Source organism: Mustela nigripes, chromosome 15 (assembly GCF_022355385.1).
Source record: "Mustela nigripes isolate SB6536 chromosome 15, MUSNIG.SB6536, whole genome shotgun sequence".
In the NCBI taxonomy this organism is placed as follows: Eukaryota; Metazoa; Chordata; class Mammalia; order Carnivora; family Mustelidae; genus Mustela; species Mustela nigripes.
In genome coordinates, this window is record NC_081571.1 from 30,203,864 (window position 1) to 30,223,956 (window position 20,093).

Consider the following 20,093-nt stretch of genomic DNA (forward strand, 5'->3'; position numbering starts at 1 on the left):
TTTTTTTTTTTTTTGATAAATTTCCTTTTAAGGAGGAGGAAAAGTATGCTTTTGAGGCAGAGTATTTAATGAAAAGATAGAAAAAATTAGAACACTTTAAAACCTTAGCAGCCTTGAGGGGAAAGAGACACATCAAGAGAAAAAAGAAAACATAGCAACAGGTTGTGTTGGAACTCCTGCAATTAAGGTGAAGGAGGGGGGTTTATTTCATGTAATTAATTAAAGAACATCAACATATTCATTCACTTTTATCTCTGCTATGTAGATAAATTAAGAATGATTTTGTAATGTAAGAAGCATTAAATGAAAATCCCAAATTTGTAAATATAATCAACTTAGCTATAAGCTCCTTGAGGATAGTTATTTTTACCAGTAAAAAAACAAAGACTTATTGAAGGCTTCATGGAAAGTTCCTGACACAGCTTCTGGCTCTTGGATACTCTTTTGGTGGGTTCTTTGGCCTCTTTCCTGCTGTATATCCTTTTATTGCCAGCAACATACAGCACAGCCCTTTCCTTTCAGATCAAAGTAAATGCTGGTAGGTTGATAGGAGAAGTGAAATTGTTTTTGGTGACAAATCGTTTTAGCAGTTTAACTTGTAATTGTAGCATTAAAAATTATGCCCATGAAATGCCCATTTGAGTCTTCTGTTTTCACGGTGTAGTCCAGCAGCCTCAGGATTAATTTATCCTGAGATTTTCCATCCAGGTCCTGCTGATCAGTGAGCAGCCAGTCCAATCACTACCTTGCTGATTCATTTCATTCACTGATTGCCAAAATTGCCAGATGTGTCTTAGTAATCTGACTCTCTTCTTCACCAAATCAAATCTACCAAATTGGCAGCAGTTCATTCAATGTGTTGGTGATCAGAGATACTGATGGTACCATGTGGAGGAGATGTTAACCTATACTTAGAAATTTCCTTGAAACCATGATAGACTTTCTCCCATAAAAGTTAAATGCTGCTGTAGGAGAAATCAATAAATAAAATCTCTGACACATTATATTTTCCTTTTTTTTCCTTATCTAGACCATTTAACTGAGGCCATAAGACTCAGAGAAACATTATAGAATGAGAAGCTGCAGGTCAACTCATCATCCTTTCCAAAATATGTTAATAAGTAGTACCTGAAAAAAAAAAAAAGTGGGGATGATTTGTAAGCAAATAAGTTTGTGATACACCAGGTTGAACAAATCCAAACTGGTCCCTGGAATGGGGGAGATGAACACATATTCCAAAATTACCTAACTATAGAACTCTTTCTCTTTAATATCTGAAGGAGCTTCATCTAGCCTCCCAATTTTGCTGTTAATAGTGTCCCCAAAAGGTTAAGAAACTGATCCAGAGTCAAATATTATCTTCAATTTTTTTCCACGGTCCCTGCCACCCCCATATTGCTTTCCCTAATTGCCTATAGAACTTATCCCCATCACTCCTAAGTAACTCACATGTTCCTTCTAATGGACCAGCTTACCAGTGATGTGATGCCTAAGAACAGAAGTGAAAACTGTTCACTTAGAAAAGATATACTTCTAGAGAGTTAAAGGTTTCTTCTTATGCTCTGATTTTAATAGCTTTTATTTATTGGGCACGTAGAATATGTCAGGCTCTTTATATGTATTATGTTATTTGATCCTCATAAAAACCTGCAAAATAGATAATATTATGTCTGTTTTCCTGTTAAGGAGATTGTGAGCTTTTTGAAGATCATACATTCAGTATGTTGGAAGAGTTAGGATTTAAAACAAGGTCAGTCTGACTACAAAGTCTTTCATCTTATGAAGCGCAAAGATATGATCACAGCTGCTTTAGAAGCATTGTTGTGGACAACATACTTACTTTTTAAAACAGTTATTGGCCCATAATTGAGTTATGGCATAGTATAGAGAGAATTACATAATTTCAGGTAGACAAATTTGTAAGAAATATATTCAGGAAAAATAAAAACATATTAAAAGAATAGCCAGTAATCTGACCTAAATTTATTTTGGGAATGAGGTAAGGAATATATATAATATATATTAGTGCATACATAGATAGTTTTGGGGGCAGTAAAAGGACAGGAACATAACTGGAAGATAATCTGAGCATGTAATTATGACACTTTCTTATCTGGATTGTTTTTGCTGGATAATGGTGTTTTTTATATGAATTTTGGGTTCGTGTTCCTGAATGAATGAATGGATGGAGTTTCTCCCTAAACACTTAGTGATTTCATTACTTGAATGCCTTCGGTGTGACTGAGCATTGTTTAGAGTTATCTTAAAGTCAGATGACTTTCAGCAGTCTTTTCTCTTGTTTAATAAACTTATACAGGTTTTCTTAAAATAGTTATTTGGGCCAGTCGTCTCAGGATTTTTTAAAATCCTTTTCTTGATGTGTGTTTCTTTTATTTCCTTCCCCACTCTGTCCCCCCAGCTCACCTTCTCAACCCTCCCTCCCTCCCTCCCTCCCTTCTTTCCTTCCTTCCCTTGTACTAAGAAATTGACGTGGCATCTGCCTCAAGTTGATTATGGGTCCAAACTTCTGGAGTCAAGATAACAATGAGACACTGTAAAGCTAAATTCTTAGAGGAGTTCAACTCACTTTGCATAACACTACCTTGAAAATAATGGATAATTAAACTGATTTGGGCAACATTCTCCCTGAAAATAGGTTTCAGGTAGTTAGTCGTTGATTAGGGGTAACCTGAAATTCTCTGGATAAACAAACTAGACCAGAGTAGAATACATAATAAGTACATAAAACCCAGGAAAAATTTATAAGACTGGAAACCTGTGTTCTGTCAGATTGAAGACAATGCATTCACATCTTCTTATCCCAAAATCTCCCTGAAATTGTAGTAAAGGGTCAAAAATCTACAAAAAAGATAAAAAGAGAATGAGAGCAAGAGAGACCAAGCCAAGGAGGAGATGCTGCCAAGTAGGAGATGTCAGCACATTTGGTGAAGATGGCACCTTGATGGAGGAGGAGGAGCTGAGCTAGCCTGGGAAAAGCCTGCAAATTCATTCTGGAGGACCCTGGGGAGACTTGGAAGGGTGTGAGCATTAGTCCTCTCCCTACATCACATCATCCCTAACAGTTTTCCATCCATGCTGGATGCTTGAGGCACAGTTTCCAGCTAAAGTGACTCAGAGCTGCTCTGGACTCAAGGAAATGCAGCCCAGACTGGAGAGGTAAAGCAAAGCCAGGGGAACTAAACTCCACAGGGAACAAGTTCGACCCTCCTGGACTATTTCATAGCAGAGCTCCAGAGCAGCTAGTGCTGGGGACCAGCTCTTTAGATAAGAGTTTAAAGGATGCTCATCTAAAGAAACTGAACAACTCAAAGAAATGACCTGACTGGTGTTTGGAATTCCTATCAAAATGGCTGGATTCCCTACCCAGTTACCCCACAAGGATGCTTGCCAGGTAATAAAAATGCCCTGCACCCATGCAGGGCTTCCACTTAGTCTTGTAAAGACTCACTGTTCCAAAGTGCGTGTGTGTGTGTGTGTTTGTATCTGAAATATAAATGAATAGTGAGAGAGTCACCAGTGAGTTTAAGCCCCAACATAAAATACAGAATAAAATATAGAGATCAAAACAGGGAAGTTGGGGGGGGTTGCTCAGTGAAAATATAGATAACTCAGAAGTAGAAGAAAAACTTTAAAGAACCTAAATATCTTCAGAAAGATTAGAGGACAGTATTAGATCTACAAAATAAAAAGGGCATCCTATTTTTAAAAAGGATAATCTGAAGATAAGAGCTCCTGGAAATTAAACTCAGAGTAAAAAAAAAAAAAAAAAATTATCCAGAGGTATAGAAGATAAAGTCAAGTAAACTTTCTAGAAAGTAGATTAACAGGGCAAAGGTGGACAAGAGGGAAAAGAAGGTAAGAAATGCAGTGGATGAGTCCATTAGATTCAGCATCTTACCATAGGAGTTCCAGAAAGAGAAAACAAGAAAAAAAAAAATGGTGAGGAGACAAGTATCAAAAAATAATACAAGAAAAATTTCAAAATGAAACAATAGGCATATCCACATTTGAAGGGTCCAGAAAAATGGATAAGAAAAGATCCTCACTGAGATCCTTTAATATGAGGTTTCAGAATACCAGGGATTACAAAGAAGATTCCAAAAACTTCCAGAAAAATAGGTCATATATAAAAGATCAGGAATACCAATGACACCAGGCTCCTCAAGCGCCCAAAGACAGTTCAGCCCTCACAATGCTTAAGGAGATGATTTTACTTAGGATTCAATGACAAGCTTAAGTAGCAAGTGTTGAGTGTAGAATTAAGACGTTTTCAGACGCTTAAGGAAGGTCTCAACAAATTTACCTCCCATGTACCTTTTCTCAGGAAGCTACTAGAGAATGTGCTCTACAAAAATGAGGATGTAAACCAAGAAAGAGGAAGCCATGGGATCCAGGAAACGGGGGACCCAACACAGGCGAGAGGCGCAGGGATTTCGCAAGATGGTGTTAAAAAGAAGCCCCAGGACAACAGGTGGGCAGCTGGCCTGGGAAACCACTAGACCAGACAACTCAGTGGGAGGATCCTTGAGGGAAGAATAGAAGTGACAGATTAACTGATGCTGTTGATCACGTAAAGAAAAAATGGTTTTAATAGCGCTTTTGTAGTTTAAAAGTTTAAACTTCAAAAAGTGCAGGAGCAATTAGTATTAGACAAAAAGGGAAGGGCCACCAGAAAAGCTAAATATTGCACAAGCTAGGAAGTGTTTTCTTATACTATGTGGCTCAATAGTAAACAATTATTATACAGTCATAACAATCTAAACACAGAGTTTTGATTCAACCCCAAATCGCTACTTTAACATACTGGGAAGATATGGGAGGAAGCTTGCTGGGAGGTGGTGATGGTACAGGGCTGCTAAATTTCTCTTTGTCTACGAGGGAGACAGAAGGTAATCTCTAAAAACGGTAAATTGAGAAATATCAGTATGTACACATTACTTAAATTTGGAAGTTGAAAGTAGTTTTCTCTTCCACGGCAGGATTCATTCTCTTTGTGGGGAGGGATGGGTTGGTTACCAGTTAGTGTCTCTCTTCTGGATAACACATAGATTTATCAAACTGAGAGTAACTAACTGCATGGGGCCAAAGACTTACCTGTGTAACGAGCTCACTCTGGCAAATAACTCTCTTTCATAATAAAGCAAACCAAAAACGTGATCTCCTCCAAGGAGCAGGAAGGGGTTGGGGGGACAGGTGACAGACGGGATAGTTGTTTTTAATTATAGGCCTTATAGTACAGGCCTTATAGCTTTTTTAAACTATAGGCATATCTTATTTTGAGAAGTATGAAGTGGGTTTTAAAAATTACTGGAATTAGAAGTAGAGGTTGTAAAACCAAAGAGTACAACCCTCCCTCACTCCTGTACACCACAAAAAAAAAAAAAAAAAAAAAAAAAAAAAACAGAGGAAGAAGCTAATGTTGCTTTTTTGTATCTCTTTTGAAACTAATGTATTTATCCCACATCTAATAACGAAGTCGGGGCCTTAGGACCCTATGCTGGTCTCACCTCAGCCAACGTTGCCTGCCATTCAAGCACACCCCACATTCAGCGCTGAAGCTCTTCAGGGCCACTGCACAGTCCCTTGCAGCATCTGTTCTTCCCCTCAGCTGGGCCTGTGCTCCCCTTCCACTCACACGTGTTCGCACACACACACCCAGTCCCAGAGTCTCCTTGTTCCACTTTTCCCATTTTGTATCTCGCTTTAGATTCCTCTCTGAAGGGTCTTCAAGAGGCCTCGGATCATAGTGTTCTCCCCTTTGTCTTAATACTCATTGTATTGTGTGTGACACCACTTACCACAGTCCTGCTATGTTGTGTTGTTTGGTTTTTTACTTGTCCTGTCTTTGCTGAAAGCTAGAAGGTGACAAGGACAGGAGCCATGGTGCACTGATATTTATTCCTCCTACAGAGCTTGGCTGAGTGCTGACATAATCCAGGCCCCGCCTCAGATAATAATTAAATGAATAAATTAATCTTTCATTAAATGTAGAATCTGTTCAGTCAGATGGCCCAGAGTTAAACATCTGTATCCACATTAATAGATTTTACTGGAAGGTAAGGATTTTGTTTGTTTTGTTTTAGGGAAGCTTACATGCTTTCTCCTAAAGGGGAAGATAGCCTTTAGAGCCCAGAGGGTTACCTGCTCCCTAAAATGTTTGTTTCTACTTCATTTGTGGGGGATGTATAAAGCTTGTCACCTGGAGGGTCAAAGATTTCCTTTGACTCTGTAAGGATTCCAGGTAGCCTGACACTGAGGAAAATTGCAAACAGGGTGTTGCCTTGGCTACCCTACCAACCCCAGCTAGAGGAGCTTCTAGACATCCCCCTGTGCATGGTCGACAGTAGCATAGGCTAAGATGAGGCAGGAAAGGGGAGAACCTCTCCTGAGGCCAGAACACTCAAAAAGACATTCCAGCAATACTCAAGGATAACACAAGCACCGGTGCGGGGGGCCGGCGGGGGGCGAAGCTGTGAGTGGCTCTGGGACTTCTATCCAGAGCTTCTTACACCTGAGCACTTCATCAGGTTGGATGCTACATTCCCCCAATCTTTTTATGACCTCTAACTGATCATCTTAACAAATTCTACAACAGGATTAATCTAGAACCTCCTTATGTGCAAACAGTGGCATCCTATGGACCCACGAAAGAGAATGAGGTAGACCTGTTCAGTTCTGTTATGGGGAGAGCTTTAATGCACACTGCCAAAGGGAAAGTCAGCGTGGAATGGGAGGATTCCCTTCATGTCTTTACGCTGATGTCACTGTTTCTGTTGGCTCTTCCTTCACCACTGCATTTACAATCACAATCATCCCCTCTCCTGCTTTTTCTCCATTAACTTTTATCCCTATTTGACATATCACGTATTTATTTTGTTTATGATGTATATATTCCTTACTGGGATGTAAGGTACAGTAGGGTTTCTGTGTGTTTTATTTACTGTTTCCCCCGCCCAGTGCCTTAAAATGACTGTATGAATGAATTTGTATGAAAAAGTGCATTATTTGCACAGAATATTATTATTCATCCAGATTCTCTAGAAGGCCACAACCCTAACGACAGTTCTCTGTGAGCTGTAGAACTAAGGGCACGTGGGAGGAAGAGAAACTTCGGTTGCATATATCTTACCGCATACACGCATCACTTCTTAAAATAAAAACACTAGTTTAAGAGCGAGTCCCATTCACAGTGTTTCTCCAAAGGCCATAAAAAAATAGAAGTTATTTAGTCAGCACCATTTATTTCTGGTCCCGAGATAATGAACACCATTTAGAATTTCCCTTCTTTTCAGAAGTCAAGTTAGAAATGCCCCCATGATTCAAGTCCATGGACTTTATACTTTATGAAGCCTTTATCAGATCAGACTTTTTATTTTCCATCAGAGTGGTGCCATCTGTATTGATGTTGTAGTGGGGGAAAAAAAAAAAGGGTTTTAGGTCAGATACATTTATAACTTCTTACTAAGTGACCCAAGCCCTGTGACTTAATCACCCGGAGCCTCAGTTCTCCTACCTCTAAAACGGGGATAATTTTTCCTAGGAGCAGAGGGTGTTGTCCAAGTGAGATAGGATGAAGTCTGAATATTCAGTGCCCGGCGGGAGCTGGTTCACAGCAGGGCTCAGTAAATGTGAAGCCCTCCCCTTTTCTCGGCAGAAGGTGAGCTAGAGAGCAGACTTGTAGGGATATTCTTCTCCCTGGGTTCTCACGGTGGTCCCAGCAGCACTAGGGAGTTTATAGGAAATGCAGAGTCTCAAACCCCACCTGATCAAATGAATCCGCATGTAGTTTAACAAAATACCTGGTGATTTCTCTGCACCGTGGAGTCTGAGAAACTCTGTTCTTATGCTTCTGAGGCAGTGTTTCTGACAGGGTTGCATTAATCGTGTTTTTTATTTTCTGTATTTCATGATAATTGGATATCCTAGGGCCTCGCAGATCCTGGGGAAGGCTCTGTCCATGCAGGGTTAGCTAATTCCTAGAGATCTCAAACAATTGGCCTAGGAACACTCTTCGGATGTGCAGATCAAGCCATCCTGAGCCCATGCCCCCACCCACCTCCTTTTCTCAGGCCCTTGCAGTCCAGAATATTATCCCCCCTACTAAATCACCTCAGCGCCAGATACGGGACAGTTGGGAACCAGTCGTATACCGCTGAAATTTCGCCGACTAGCCAACCCTAAACCTCTCACCTTGCCTTGCTTTGCCTTTCCTGCAGAAAACACCAACAAGTTTGTTGCCCAAATTCCCCCCCTTATTCCCTCTGATTCCAGCTGACCCTGGTGCCTCCAGACCCTCTTGGCACTGCATGGCCCCCTCCTCTTGGGAAGTGCATAGAGCAAACTGTCTTTTCATGGGCAAACACTCCTAAAATTCTGGCCTCGCCTCACCTGATACAACCAAAATCCAGGGGACATTTTCAAACAAGGCTGCCCTCTTTAAATGTGTTCCCTAGTTTAGTGCCACCAGCCACCATTCCCGCCGTTCACCTTGCCAACTGTAGTTTCATGGGAAGAGTGTGCGGGTGCCCAGCAGAGCCAGATATAGTGGGGGGAGAGCTGACCAACAGACAGAAATGCCAGAAGATGCTTGAGGCACCTCATGAGCCTGAACTTACTTTTAAATAGAGATGATCAAGAATAACCATGAACAAAGTTGTAAATCTGCTTAAGGTAGCACGACTACACCAAATACCAGTAATGCTCCTTAAGCATGCGCTTTGAGCACTTCCGAAACTGCCATCACAAATGATTAAGACCTCTGAGATAATGGAACCGTTTGAATTGAAACACACAAACTTATTTACAGAATGTCACGGAAACAAATGAAAACCTGCCATCCACATCCATTCATTTTTCCCTGTGGCTTCGTAATGTGGTATATGTGTTTATGTCGAAATAACTCCTGTCGGGAAACAGCCCTTCTGTAACCCAGCCGCCAGCCTGCCCGCTTTTGCATGTGCCTCTTGTCTCTCCTGTTTGGAAGAAAGTCTTGGTATATGCAAGTGAGCAACCTGAACCTGAAGTGAATTAAGGCAGATACTCAAAGAACATAAAAGGGACTTTTCTCCCTCGGACTAAAAAAAAAAAAAAATTTAATGAGTGTTTATTTCAGAAATATCCCACATTTGTTAGATAAGATGATGAGAACACAAGATAGCAACTTTATAGTAACTTTTCCCTAATAAAAGTTTTTATTAGTTTAATTAAGAAATTGGAATTTGATTAGCAGCATTTAATTAGAAATATTAGACAAGGAGATTTTTTTCCATTGTCTTACAACTATCAGTTTTGTTTCCTTGAGACATAAACCCTTCTCACCAGAAAGGTAACTATGTGAGATGATTACCACAAAAAAGTTGTGGTATCTATCAGCACTGTATGTACACATTAAATTTATATAATTGTTTCTGCCTGTTCTACCTCAATAAAGCTGGGGAAAAAAAATAATCCTATCAGTTATGACCATAAAAAGAAACTTGGGCTGCAGATATCAGGAGTCTGTGCCCCATCACCAGCTCTATCACATTCAAGATTATGGCCCAGGCAGTGTCTCAAATCGGATTCCTGGCTGGTGTGACTGACAGCATCCCCCCAAAACACAGGCTTGTTTCTCAGTAGGTATTTTGTTTGATTGCTCCTTGACCCTTTTCCAAGAAGCCTAATTTGCCCAAGGGAATCTCACAGAGGAAAAGAGTGTTTGCATCTGCTTAGGGAAATGTGCCTGAAATAATGACTTATTTAGAACAGAACAGAACGGAATGGAATGGATTGATAAGCCAGTTTGAGCAGGCAGAGAGCAACTCCGGCCTCGTAACCCTTATAAAAGGAGCTGTGCAGCAAAGCAGTCTGCCCAGACTGGGTCTGGCAGCACCCATCTCCGTTCAACCAATGTCAGTCTCCTCTCCGTAAACTCCATGCAAAATTCTTAGTCTTACAAATGCCTCGAGGCATGTGATCTTGTCCTCGGCGTCACAGCCACTTCCAAGATGGTGCGGATTTCTCGATTCAGTCCTGCAGACGCCAGTGTAGAAATTGTTCCCCAAGGTATGTTCCCTGTTTTAAATGTGGCATCCCGTGGGTGACTGCAGAGCGCATGGTAGCGGTGCTGGAAGTGGAAGCACTTTCTGGGGGGCGGAGGGAGTCAAGTCAGCACGTGCGCGGGTGCAGGGTTTCCCCGGGGAGAACTTGACTCAGCTTCTTGCTCACTTACTGAACTTAAAATGGACCAGCAGTCAGAAGCAGGAGCTGACATCTCATCTCGCAGGATGAAGGATGAGTTAAGGCAAATAAAAAAACCAAAAAGAAAGAAGGAAACGGAACATTGCCACTGTATGGCTCTTTGGTGCTGCTGTTTTCTATTTCTTTTGCTTTGTCTTTTTTCTCTCTTTTTTTATTTCCCCAGGAAAATGTAGTTAATTTTTTAGAACCATAGCCTCAAGGCCAGCAACTCCTTTGAAATGGTAAAGGTGACAACAAGAAATTTCTTAAAATAAATTTTAAAACCTGAGTTTACTTTTATTTCCGTCTTAATCTTTTTCTGCTGTTCAGTTAAAAATGAAAACAAAAATGGAATCATGGACCACATTTAAGTGAGCAACGTTAAACTTAAAGTCGCATGTATGCACAGCAGTAATGGGCATTTGTTTGCCTTTCTTTTTAAGTTTAAATCTATCTTTGCACAATTAGCAAATTATTAAATGACCTTTCCTTCAAAGTCTGCAAGCAATTGCTTGTTTCCACTAATAAGAGAACATGTTTTACAAGGTTCACGTTGATTAATTGACAAATGCTGATAAAATCAAAGCAAGGCTAAAATGCAGTGCTCCAGCTGCAGTATAAATTACTTCTGTTCAATAATGTTTCAAGTGACTATGCATTTATGGTTTACCTTTCAATAAATATTACTGTCTTAATTGAAACATCCATTGTGGAAATTTATCTCTGAAGATGACTGTCAGGAACCACAGCTCGGACTAAACATTTCTATAGCTCTATATGTTTTTCTGCTCAATTAAAAACATTGATTGCTATGGGTATTTTTAAAATGGATGCTTTATGGTTTATGTAAAATGAGCACTAACACATTCTAATATACTTTGAGAATCTTGCACCCTTGAATGACCTAAGTATAGTGTTTCCTACATTTCTCGATAGCTTCAACTATAACAAAAAATTAAGTGTTCTAAACCACTTAGCCTTACAGCATTCACTAAGAGCATTACAGGATTACAGGATGGCCCTTTGCCATCCAGCTGTTGTGGCAACTATGTTGGGCTCCATTAGAGGGCCGATAGCTGGCTGTTTCAAGTTCATCCATGTTTCAGGCATCATTGGGGCACAGCCAAGCTCAGCTTCCTAGTTTTGCTTATGAGTAAGCAGCTGTCCAGAAGAGTTTTGCCTCCCAGGTCAAACCTGGAGGCACAGAAGATCCCAGCAGGAGGGGAATGTACATTAGGTCACTGAAGAGTTCCTATTCCTCTCTTGTTGAGATTCATACCCATGGGGTAGATTCACAGACTCTAGTGCCTCCAGAATATTGTAGCCTATAGATTTAGGAGTCCAACTGCTCTGATAGTTTTGTCTGGACATCTTAAGCTGTCCTACCACATCTAGCCTCCCGGGAAATTAGACATCTTCCAGAAGTGACTTTGACGTACTTTTCTCTACAAAGTCATTTTAATTCAGCAAATTTCTATCAGCCCTACTATACGGCAGGCACTGTGCTGGGTCCTGGGGATATCTATATGAACCAGATAGATTCTTTAACCGAAAGGAGTTGACAATATCCAATTCGAACTCCAAACATTTATAATTTGTTATTTAAAAGATATCCACATATAACTTGGCCAAAATTTTTTTGAATCCCCATCGTGTACCAGGTACCATTCTAGATGTTCAGTAAATATTCCAGATGTCTTCTTTCTTCAGTATTTGTCAAAGATCACTGTGTTATGGAAGGCCTTTAAGGCAAATTTTATTTACCAGTTTTCTGTTTGAACCTCCTGAGCTGCTGGTTACCAAGTGATAGTTGTAGTCAAGAATACCTCAGCTCATCAGACCTGTATTTAGATTAGTGGGACTGAGCAGAGATCATCACTCTGAACTCAGTCAGAGGGCACGCTGCTCTTGGGTTGGGCATGAAGACCATGGAGCAGGTATATGGGCTCTGTGATGAGGGGGGATCAGGAAAATTTGGGACACCCTAGAATCAAGTGATTTTTGGAATATGGATCTCAGTGGAGGCAGATTAAACTGCCTGGCAAACCAAAGTTCAGAGATGAGCAGAAGTTGCAAGGGGCTAGTAAATCATAGAATTCCAAGTGACCGACTGGCAGGTAAGGAGGGAAGGGAGGCTAATGAGGGAGGTGACAGAGAAGCACCCAGTTTAGTAAGAAGAGATCGAAGCAGGTCAACAGGCAGGTGAGTTTTTTGGCCATCGGTCCGGGTCAGCACTGGAGAATTCCAAAAGATACGCAGCTGCTGGGGTCAGTTCAACCATCAAGAGAATCAGTCTAAGTGTAATAAACAAGGAGAAAAATCTCTGCTGCTAAGAACTTGGTCACAAGAAGTGAAACGTGCTTCCAGTAATCTAGGTCACAGGGCTGTGGGCAGGACGGGCAGCCCGATGGAGAATTTCTGAGTTTGGGCTCATTATGTTCTCCTAGCCCAGACATCATTAAGACAGTGTCTGGCATGCAGGAGACACTGCCCAAATGTTCCGCAGAACCGACCTGGCTTCCCAGAGGGAGGCAGGTCCCACAGCGCAGCGATTTTTACAAGGCAGTATAAAAATTAAATTGCCCCTGCACTTAGTGAAGAAAAAGCAGCACAAGAGAGTCAAACACAGGAGGAGGAGGCCCGTTTGCTTAACCGATGCATGCATTGTCCCAGTATTCGTGTTCCTTCCCTCCCGTGCTTTCTTGGCTGTGGGGTGGCAGTCAGTCGGAAGAGGGACAGAGAGTGGTAAGGAACGTGGGACGTTCTAAGAGCATGTGGTTAGCTGCTAATAGTCAGATTCGTTTTCCTTGTGAGAGCATTTGGAAGGAAAGAAACAAAAAGGGAAAGGTGAGGGAATTGAAACCCTGCCAGACTTCCAGGTTTTGTCTGTGAAAATCTACGTGAGATGCCAGAATGAGGATGGATTGCTTGGGGCACGCCCAGAATCCCTTCCTTCCGTCCATCAGCAAGTTGCTGCCTTCTGATCTCCAGCCCCCTGAGGCTCGTCTGTGTTTATGGCCATCGCTGCCAGTAAAAATATTAGGAAAGATCATTCTGGGCAACCTTAATAAAAGTCTTACTGTGCTGGCGTTGTACATCATCCTTAGAAGTTGTAAAACCCAGCTTTTTCAAAAATGTCCTTTGCCACCAAGTTGGGTCAGAGAGATAAAAGACCCCCCGGGCAGCCTTTCTGCCAGCTGCCATTCTGTGCCCTGATGCCACAGAGGGCCGAGAGCCATTCCCCACCACACGTGTACTCCTGGACCAGTATTCCCTGTTTGGACACTAGATGGGGCATTGTTATTATTACGGCGACTCTCAAATGTGAGTAAGTAAAACCCAGAAGGATGAAAACCTCTTTTTAGAACATCACCTTGTGCTACCAAGTCAGAGAACACTGCGGGAGGAAACAGCCATGAAAAGTCCCTAAAATCCAAGCCCTGGCTTTGCATTTTTACCTGAGAAAACTGTGACCAGCCCAAGTTCATGCAGTGCGCCAGCAGCAGACCCCTCCCAAAACTGGGAGTCAGAATCCAAGACTTCAGAGCCTAGAGCAGCCCTGCCCCATGCCTCACAGCCTACACACCCCAGGAGGAGGCATGCGGGGCCCCACAGGCTCAGGGGCCAATCACACAACTCTCAGAAGCTGCCCCCTTTTATATGGGGAACTATAACTTTGTAATTCCCCATATAAAAAGGGAATTACAATTAAGACACTCCGAGGCGCCCTAAATACATTCTTCCTGAAACTTGGCTCTACCTCTATAGATGGCCCAAAGAAAAATAAACAATGCACACACTCCAGATGCTCAGTTTATTTTTTTAACCTCTCTCTCTCTCTCACACACACACACACATACACCAGTGCACACATAGATACTTACACATAATGTACCCCTTTGAAAATAATACCAATATGAATGGATGAACTTCATTTTATGAAATAAGAATAAGCAAAATATTACCTATTATATTTAGGTTCTGGCTTCCTAAATGTCCATTAGGTTTTTAAACTCTGGTTTGGCTGGCTTCTAGGCACTATGAAAGTGCATCCAAGTCCTGTCCTCCTCGTCATATCTCAGCCACTAACCAGCCATCCTTGAGCGCTAGAATCCTCAGAGCTTAGAGCCGTTGCCTAGAGCCCAGCTGAGGACAGGGACTTCCCATAACTCCTTTCCTTCTCCAGGCCTTCTGACCTTGCTTTCTCCCTCTCTTTTCCCTCTGCGGCAGGAGATGGGCAGAGCACAAAACACCAGGCCTGTCTTCATCTGTGCTCAAGTACCAGAGTGACTCAGTCACTGAAAGGAAATTCTTGCTTTCACCTCAACTTGTGACCAGTAGGCGCTAGCACAGAGCAGAATTCTTACAGACCCTGTAGCTGATGGCACTTTGCAGGCATTTTTCTTGGTAGGCCCTCTTTCTTAAAGAGAGTAACTTGCATTTAAGCAGACCGAAATTACGTGATCGCTGCGATACGCTTTTTCTCATTTCAGCAGGAACACCTGTCCTCACAGGCATGTAGTGCTGGTTCCCAATCTTCAGTTCTGGAAGGATTCTCACTTTCTCTGCTCCTACCAAGGGGCTCTCAGTCCTCTGCTCCTTCTAATTATACCTACTTCCTAAACATCTAGGGTGCTTGAGAGAAGGGTAGGCTGGTGAGAATGTAACCATCCACTTCGTGATCTTATCTCATGTTAGGCTTTGCAAACTTAAATCTTTTTGAAGCAAAACACTTTTTTATTTTTTTAAGATTTTATTTATTTATTTGACAGAGAGAGAGATCACAAGTAGGCAAGAGAGGCAGGCAGAGAGAGCGGGGGAAGAAGCAGACTCCCTTCTGGGCAGAGAGCCTGATGCAGGGTTCAATCCTAGGATCCCGAGATCATGACCTGAGCCGGAGGCAGAGGCTTTAACCCACTGAGCCACCCAGGTGCCACAAAGCGAAACTCTTTTTAAAAAAGAAGGTTTTATTTATTTAACTGACAGAGAGTGTGTACGCATGTGCTGGGGACAGACAGAGGGAAAGAGAGAAGGAGGCTCCCCGCTGAGCAGGGAGCCCCACTGAGGGGCTCCATCCCAGGACCCCGGGATCATGACTTGAGCGGAAGGCAGACACTTAACCGACTGAGCCACCCAGGCGTCCCCTGAAATCAAACACTCTTAAAAGTCTGATTTTTAAATTTGGCATGCATGGGCTGATTTGTTTTTTTCCAACTTAGAATGCTCTCATCTGCCTGGTCTAATCTTACTCATGTTCTAAGATCCACTCAAAAGTCATCTGCTCTACTGAGCCTCTGCCCTCCCTACCCATGTCCCCTTCCCGAATCCTCACTCTTTATTCTGAGCTGCCAGAGCATGTTCTTCATACTGCTGGAAACAGAGTCCCAGTCTGGTACCCCCAGGTATCCAGCTGTCCATCCTGCCTGCCCAGCTCTGGGCTCTTGGAAGGCAGGACCCGTGGACTGTGCCTGATTCATCTCTTGTTACCCGCGCAGAGCAGAGTGGGTGATGTGCACTGTACCTGTGGATGGGTTGGACCAAATTATGTCAGCATCAGCTCTTTTAATATAAGAATTAAGGTTGAGGAAATGAGGTTGAGGAAAATACAGCCAACCAAAGTGTAATTTAAAAACCATAGTCTTCTGAAATTTCCTGAAGAAAGTTTCCAAAGACTTAAGTTTTGTTTTTTGTTTTTTTGTTTTTTTACATATTCTTATTTTTAAGAGGAAAGTGTTACATAAAACCAGGCATATAGTACCAAGCTTTTGGGGATACTGGTCATTTATTTGCTCCCCACATCCGAATAGGGTAAGAATTTTTGTCACTGATTCACTTTGTTTTATATAGAAGATGTCTACTGGAACAGTTGTATGTAAATCTAATAGCTATACATCCAATAATGTATTAAAAATGCATAGTTTAAAGAGAACATTTTTCCAAGTGAAAAATATGTAAAAAAGATAATTTCTGAATTTATCAGGGAATTTCTCTATAACAGAGAAGTATTTCTCCTAGAATGATAAAGGCTTGCCTGTGTTCCAGTCGAAACTTGCCTGGCATTAATATCGTGCTTTTCCATAGCCTACTTAAAACACTGGACTTACTCCTAAGAAGATTTAATTTATACAACAGATACTCTCAGCTTACTACAGTGCATAACTCTTCTCACTGTCATAAAATTGGTATGTATTATGTATTATTTCAGGTTCAGTTAATAAAAAATTACTCGTGTGGGCATTTCATTATTTTAATACAAATCTTATTGGAAGGAGTCAGTGTATTATACTTCTGATCTGCAGGAAAAATTGAGGACTCTTGTGAATGTTCACACAGATCCAAAATATGGGAAAGGACACCAGGCACAAATCTCCATGAGGTACTTGTTATCCAAAGAGCCAAAGACCCTGCTCTTGGCTCTGAAGTTTTAGATGTGTTTTATTTAAATGTTTCCATTTTTCTTTTTTTCTAGATTGGACAAAAGGGAATTGAAGAGGGGTGGAGTCCTGTGGGTTTGGTGTTGTGGCTGTGAATTTATAGTGAGTGACTTAGCGTCCCTGCCTCCTCTCCCGTCTGCCCGTAAGGACACAGCAGTAGTCCTTTAATAATGCATTCACTCAGTTGAAAAATAATACTCTCGCTTCTGGAACTATGCATTTAACACATTCTTAGCGAATGCCATGTGGCAAACCTAGTGCTTTCAGACTGAGGTTCTGCCTTGCATAAATAAGACACAAGCATGTTGACCTTTTTCAGTAAACAATGCAGAAATGTTGAGTACCTTTAAAATTCAAATGCAGCTTTTAAAATGTGTTCTCATTTCCATGGACAGCTGAGACCTGCTGCACTAATACCCAGCTAATCGGAGGTCTGTGAGGAGCTTGGGAATCGGTCAGACTCCGTTCATCATTACTTGTTTTAGCTCCGTGCTGGACGTGCTGGGGACTGCTCTGTTCAGGGCCCCCTGCATTTAGACGTTTGATTCCCTGGGAGATCTTTCCCAAGTCAGACCGTTTGTCTCATGAATATCTCGTTTGCACTAACATATATTCCTCTACCCAAATTTAATTAAGTAGTAAAGCTGATCTTTATTAGAATTTTATTTCAAACATAGATATCTCCACTCCTACCTTAAAAAAAAATTTTTTTTTTTTTAAATTGGCGAAGTCCTTTCTCACTTCTGCAAAAATACCGAAGGCAAAAACCCCCACCCTACTGTGAGATCTCGTCCTGCTTTTATTACTGCTCCTTGGGATCAGAGCTCCCAGAGCCAGGCAGTTGCCTGGAGATTGCTTTTACCCAAAGGTGACCGTTACCAGCAGACCCGCAGTGGTGCCTGGGGGCAGGTAGGTTCTGGGCCAGGGCCTCCGGTGGGAGAGCTGCTTCTGACCTATTCCACTGGATTAAAAATTAAAATCTGTTTAGAAGCAAGCTGCTCACTTCTAGCCTGGAGCATCTAGTAGTATTCACAGGCTAATTAATGTGTTTTAAGGGAATAGTGTTTCCTTCCTCCTGGCTTCAATCCCTGCCCCTCCCCGCGACATTTTTTTGTCCTACTTCTCTCTCTCTCTCTCTGGTCTGCTCTCTGGTTAGGACAATGGAACTAGCCTTCCTGATTCTAATCTTCTGAGCTCAGATACTGATTTGGGAAGACATACAGCCTTTGTAAGAAATGACATCTATATTTAGCTTAGTGTAAAGTCATTTTCAATCTGTTAACTGGAGTTTCTAGTTAACAGAGAATCCTCTTTCGATTGTAACTGTTTTAGGGAAGATTGCAAATAATATTAAAACAAGTTTGCATCATAAAGTTTAGCTAATATCCTAGATACAGTACAGAATTAACCCTATATTTATGCTTCCAATACTGTGTACTGGCAGCTGGTCTTTAAACTGACGATCCGAATACACCAGAAATACCAAAAATGAATAGAACAGTCCTGCATTCTTTCTTTTTCTTCCATACCCATGTCATTATTTCTTAAGAGTACTGGTTAGTTATTTGCAGGATGTCTTTGATATGGGTTTGTCTGATGCTCTCTTCTGATTAAATTGAGGTTATACAGTTTTAGCAAGAATATCACAGAGGTGATATACCCTTCTCAGTGTCCCAGGTCAAAAGGCATAGGAGGTCAGTATATCCTACATCTTTTTGGTACCATTAGTTGAAACAATACTATTTTCTTCTTAGGAAGCCAAATTGTATCATTAGAACACAGTGCTTTATGGGTCTCATAATTGAGGTTTATATTTAGTATTTTAATAAAACTGTGCTTTTATACATAGAATATACATTTTCACCTGGATAAAAATGATGCTTCAGTGATTTTTTTTTTTATAATGGACACTTTTTATGGTATTCCAGTTTCAGGCATACATCTGCACACTCTGATCTCTAGTTTCCTGATCTGTTGAGCTGCTGTGACAGTTACAGGAGCTGACATATGTGAAGGTTGTAGATGCTTGGCAAATAGTAGGTAAAGGAAAATTCCGATTTTGATCATTTTTGTCCAAAAAGGAAGGAAGGAAAGAAGAGGGAATGAGACAGGGAGGGAGGGAGGGAGGAAACATTCAGTCCCAGGGCAGTAAAATGGCAAAAAATGTCACGAGCTGGTTGAATACTGTAGTAAGTACTTTAAGCCGATGTTTAACTGTTCAACATATAGAAGCATATTGCTCACAATTAATAGAGGGATTTGTAACATTTTTGGATCTTCACATCAGCCACCTGTTTCTACTTCTTCGACTGCTCTAAGATGAACTTTGAGCTTCCCATCCTTCCCACCCTTTCATTTGTGTATTTGTTTTGTACCTAATTGTCAGACCTGATTACTAACACATAATGGATATGAAAGCCCCAGGTCAATGAGACTTTGAGGTTAAGACTTCCTAGATCTAGATATGGAATAGGACCATGGTTTAAATATTTCTCAGATTTAAACACCTGGGCCTGTTTCATCCTTTTATATATTTATTCCATATTTTTTCATTTATTTTCTATAAGGAGCTGTGTATATAACCTTAAAGTTTTGGAGGCAAAGTGTTTCCTTGAGGTAAAAAATATATAAAAAATGTCTTGTCTGTTACTGTGTGTGTTTTTATTATTTCTGAAGCTGTTTTCTGGGTCTATAATACACTCACGAACAGGTCCATAGGCTTATTGAAAGTGATACAGTATAGCCTAAAAATTTTCACAAGAACAATCTGGCTCATTTCTCATTTATACACTGAATATCTGTGTTTTGCTGGGTAAATGCTGGACAAACAATAGTGAGCAAAAAAACCTAGTATGCCTGCCTTCGTGGAACTCCATTCTAAAAGAAACAGACATTAGGGCAAGTAAATAAAATATTACAAAGTTAAATAATGTGTTGCTATTAGGCAGGATGGCCATTAATAATGCAAGAGAAAGACGTCAAAAAGATTTATTGATCACTCAACCAGTGCTCTGTCTTCAAGAGTCAAAGCTAGGGACACCATAACATCACATTCATGAAACCTTTAGATTGGAAAATATGAAAGGTCATGTTGCACACTTTCCAACCAACACCATACCGTTGAGTAGAGGCAACTAGCTGCTTCTTCAAAAACCTCAGGAAGCCTTCTCTCCTTCCCTTCCTATTTTAATTAATGGATCAGTTATTTGTTGACTACATCCCCAGTGGCTGTCAAATTTTGATGTACATGAGAATCTCCTTTGGAGTGGTTTCAAACATGCTTGGAACCTCACATCAGATCCACTGAGGGTTTAGAAATCAGGGTGTGGAGACCAGATATAGTTACAAAAACCTCCTCAGGGGATTCCAGTGTCCATCAAAGGCCAAGAATCACTGTGTGCCGAGCACAGAGGCTAGCTC

At 41.2% G+C, this 20,093-nt stretch overlaps 1 protein-coding gene across 5 annotated transcripts in view; it reads left to right on the top strand.

The window, feature by feature from the left end:
* ENOX1 (ecto-NOX disulfide-thiol exchanger 1) overlaps positions 1-20,093 on the top strand; it is a 561,141-nt gene that overhangs the window by 305,043 nt on the left and 236,005 nt on the right. For 3 of the 5 annotated variants that reach the window (XM_059377619.1, XM_059377621.1, XM_059377622.1), the window contains one exon: positions 4,346-4,492. The exons of 1 other annotated variant lie outside the window; for it this stretch is intronic. In XM_059377619.1, the coding sequence (XP_059233602.1) occupies positions 4,405-4,492 (88 nt within the window). In that variant the 5' untranslated portion in view covers positions 4,346-4,404. Of the gene's footprint in view, positions 1-4,345; positions 4,493-9,863; positions 10,066-20,093 lie in introns of those variants that run through there. One more of the 5 variants, XM_059377623.1, reaches the window with a different exon arrangement.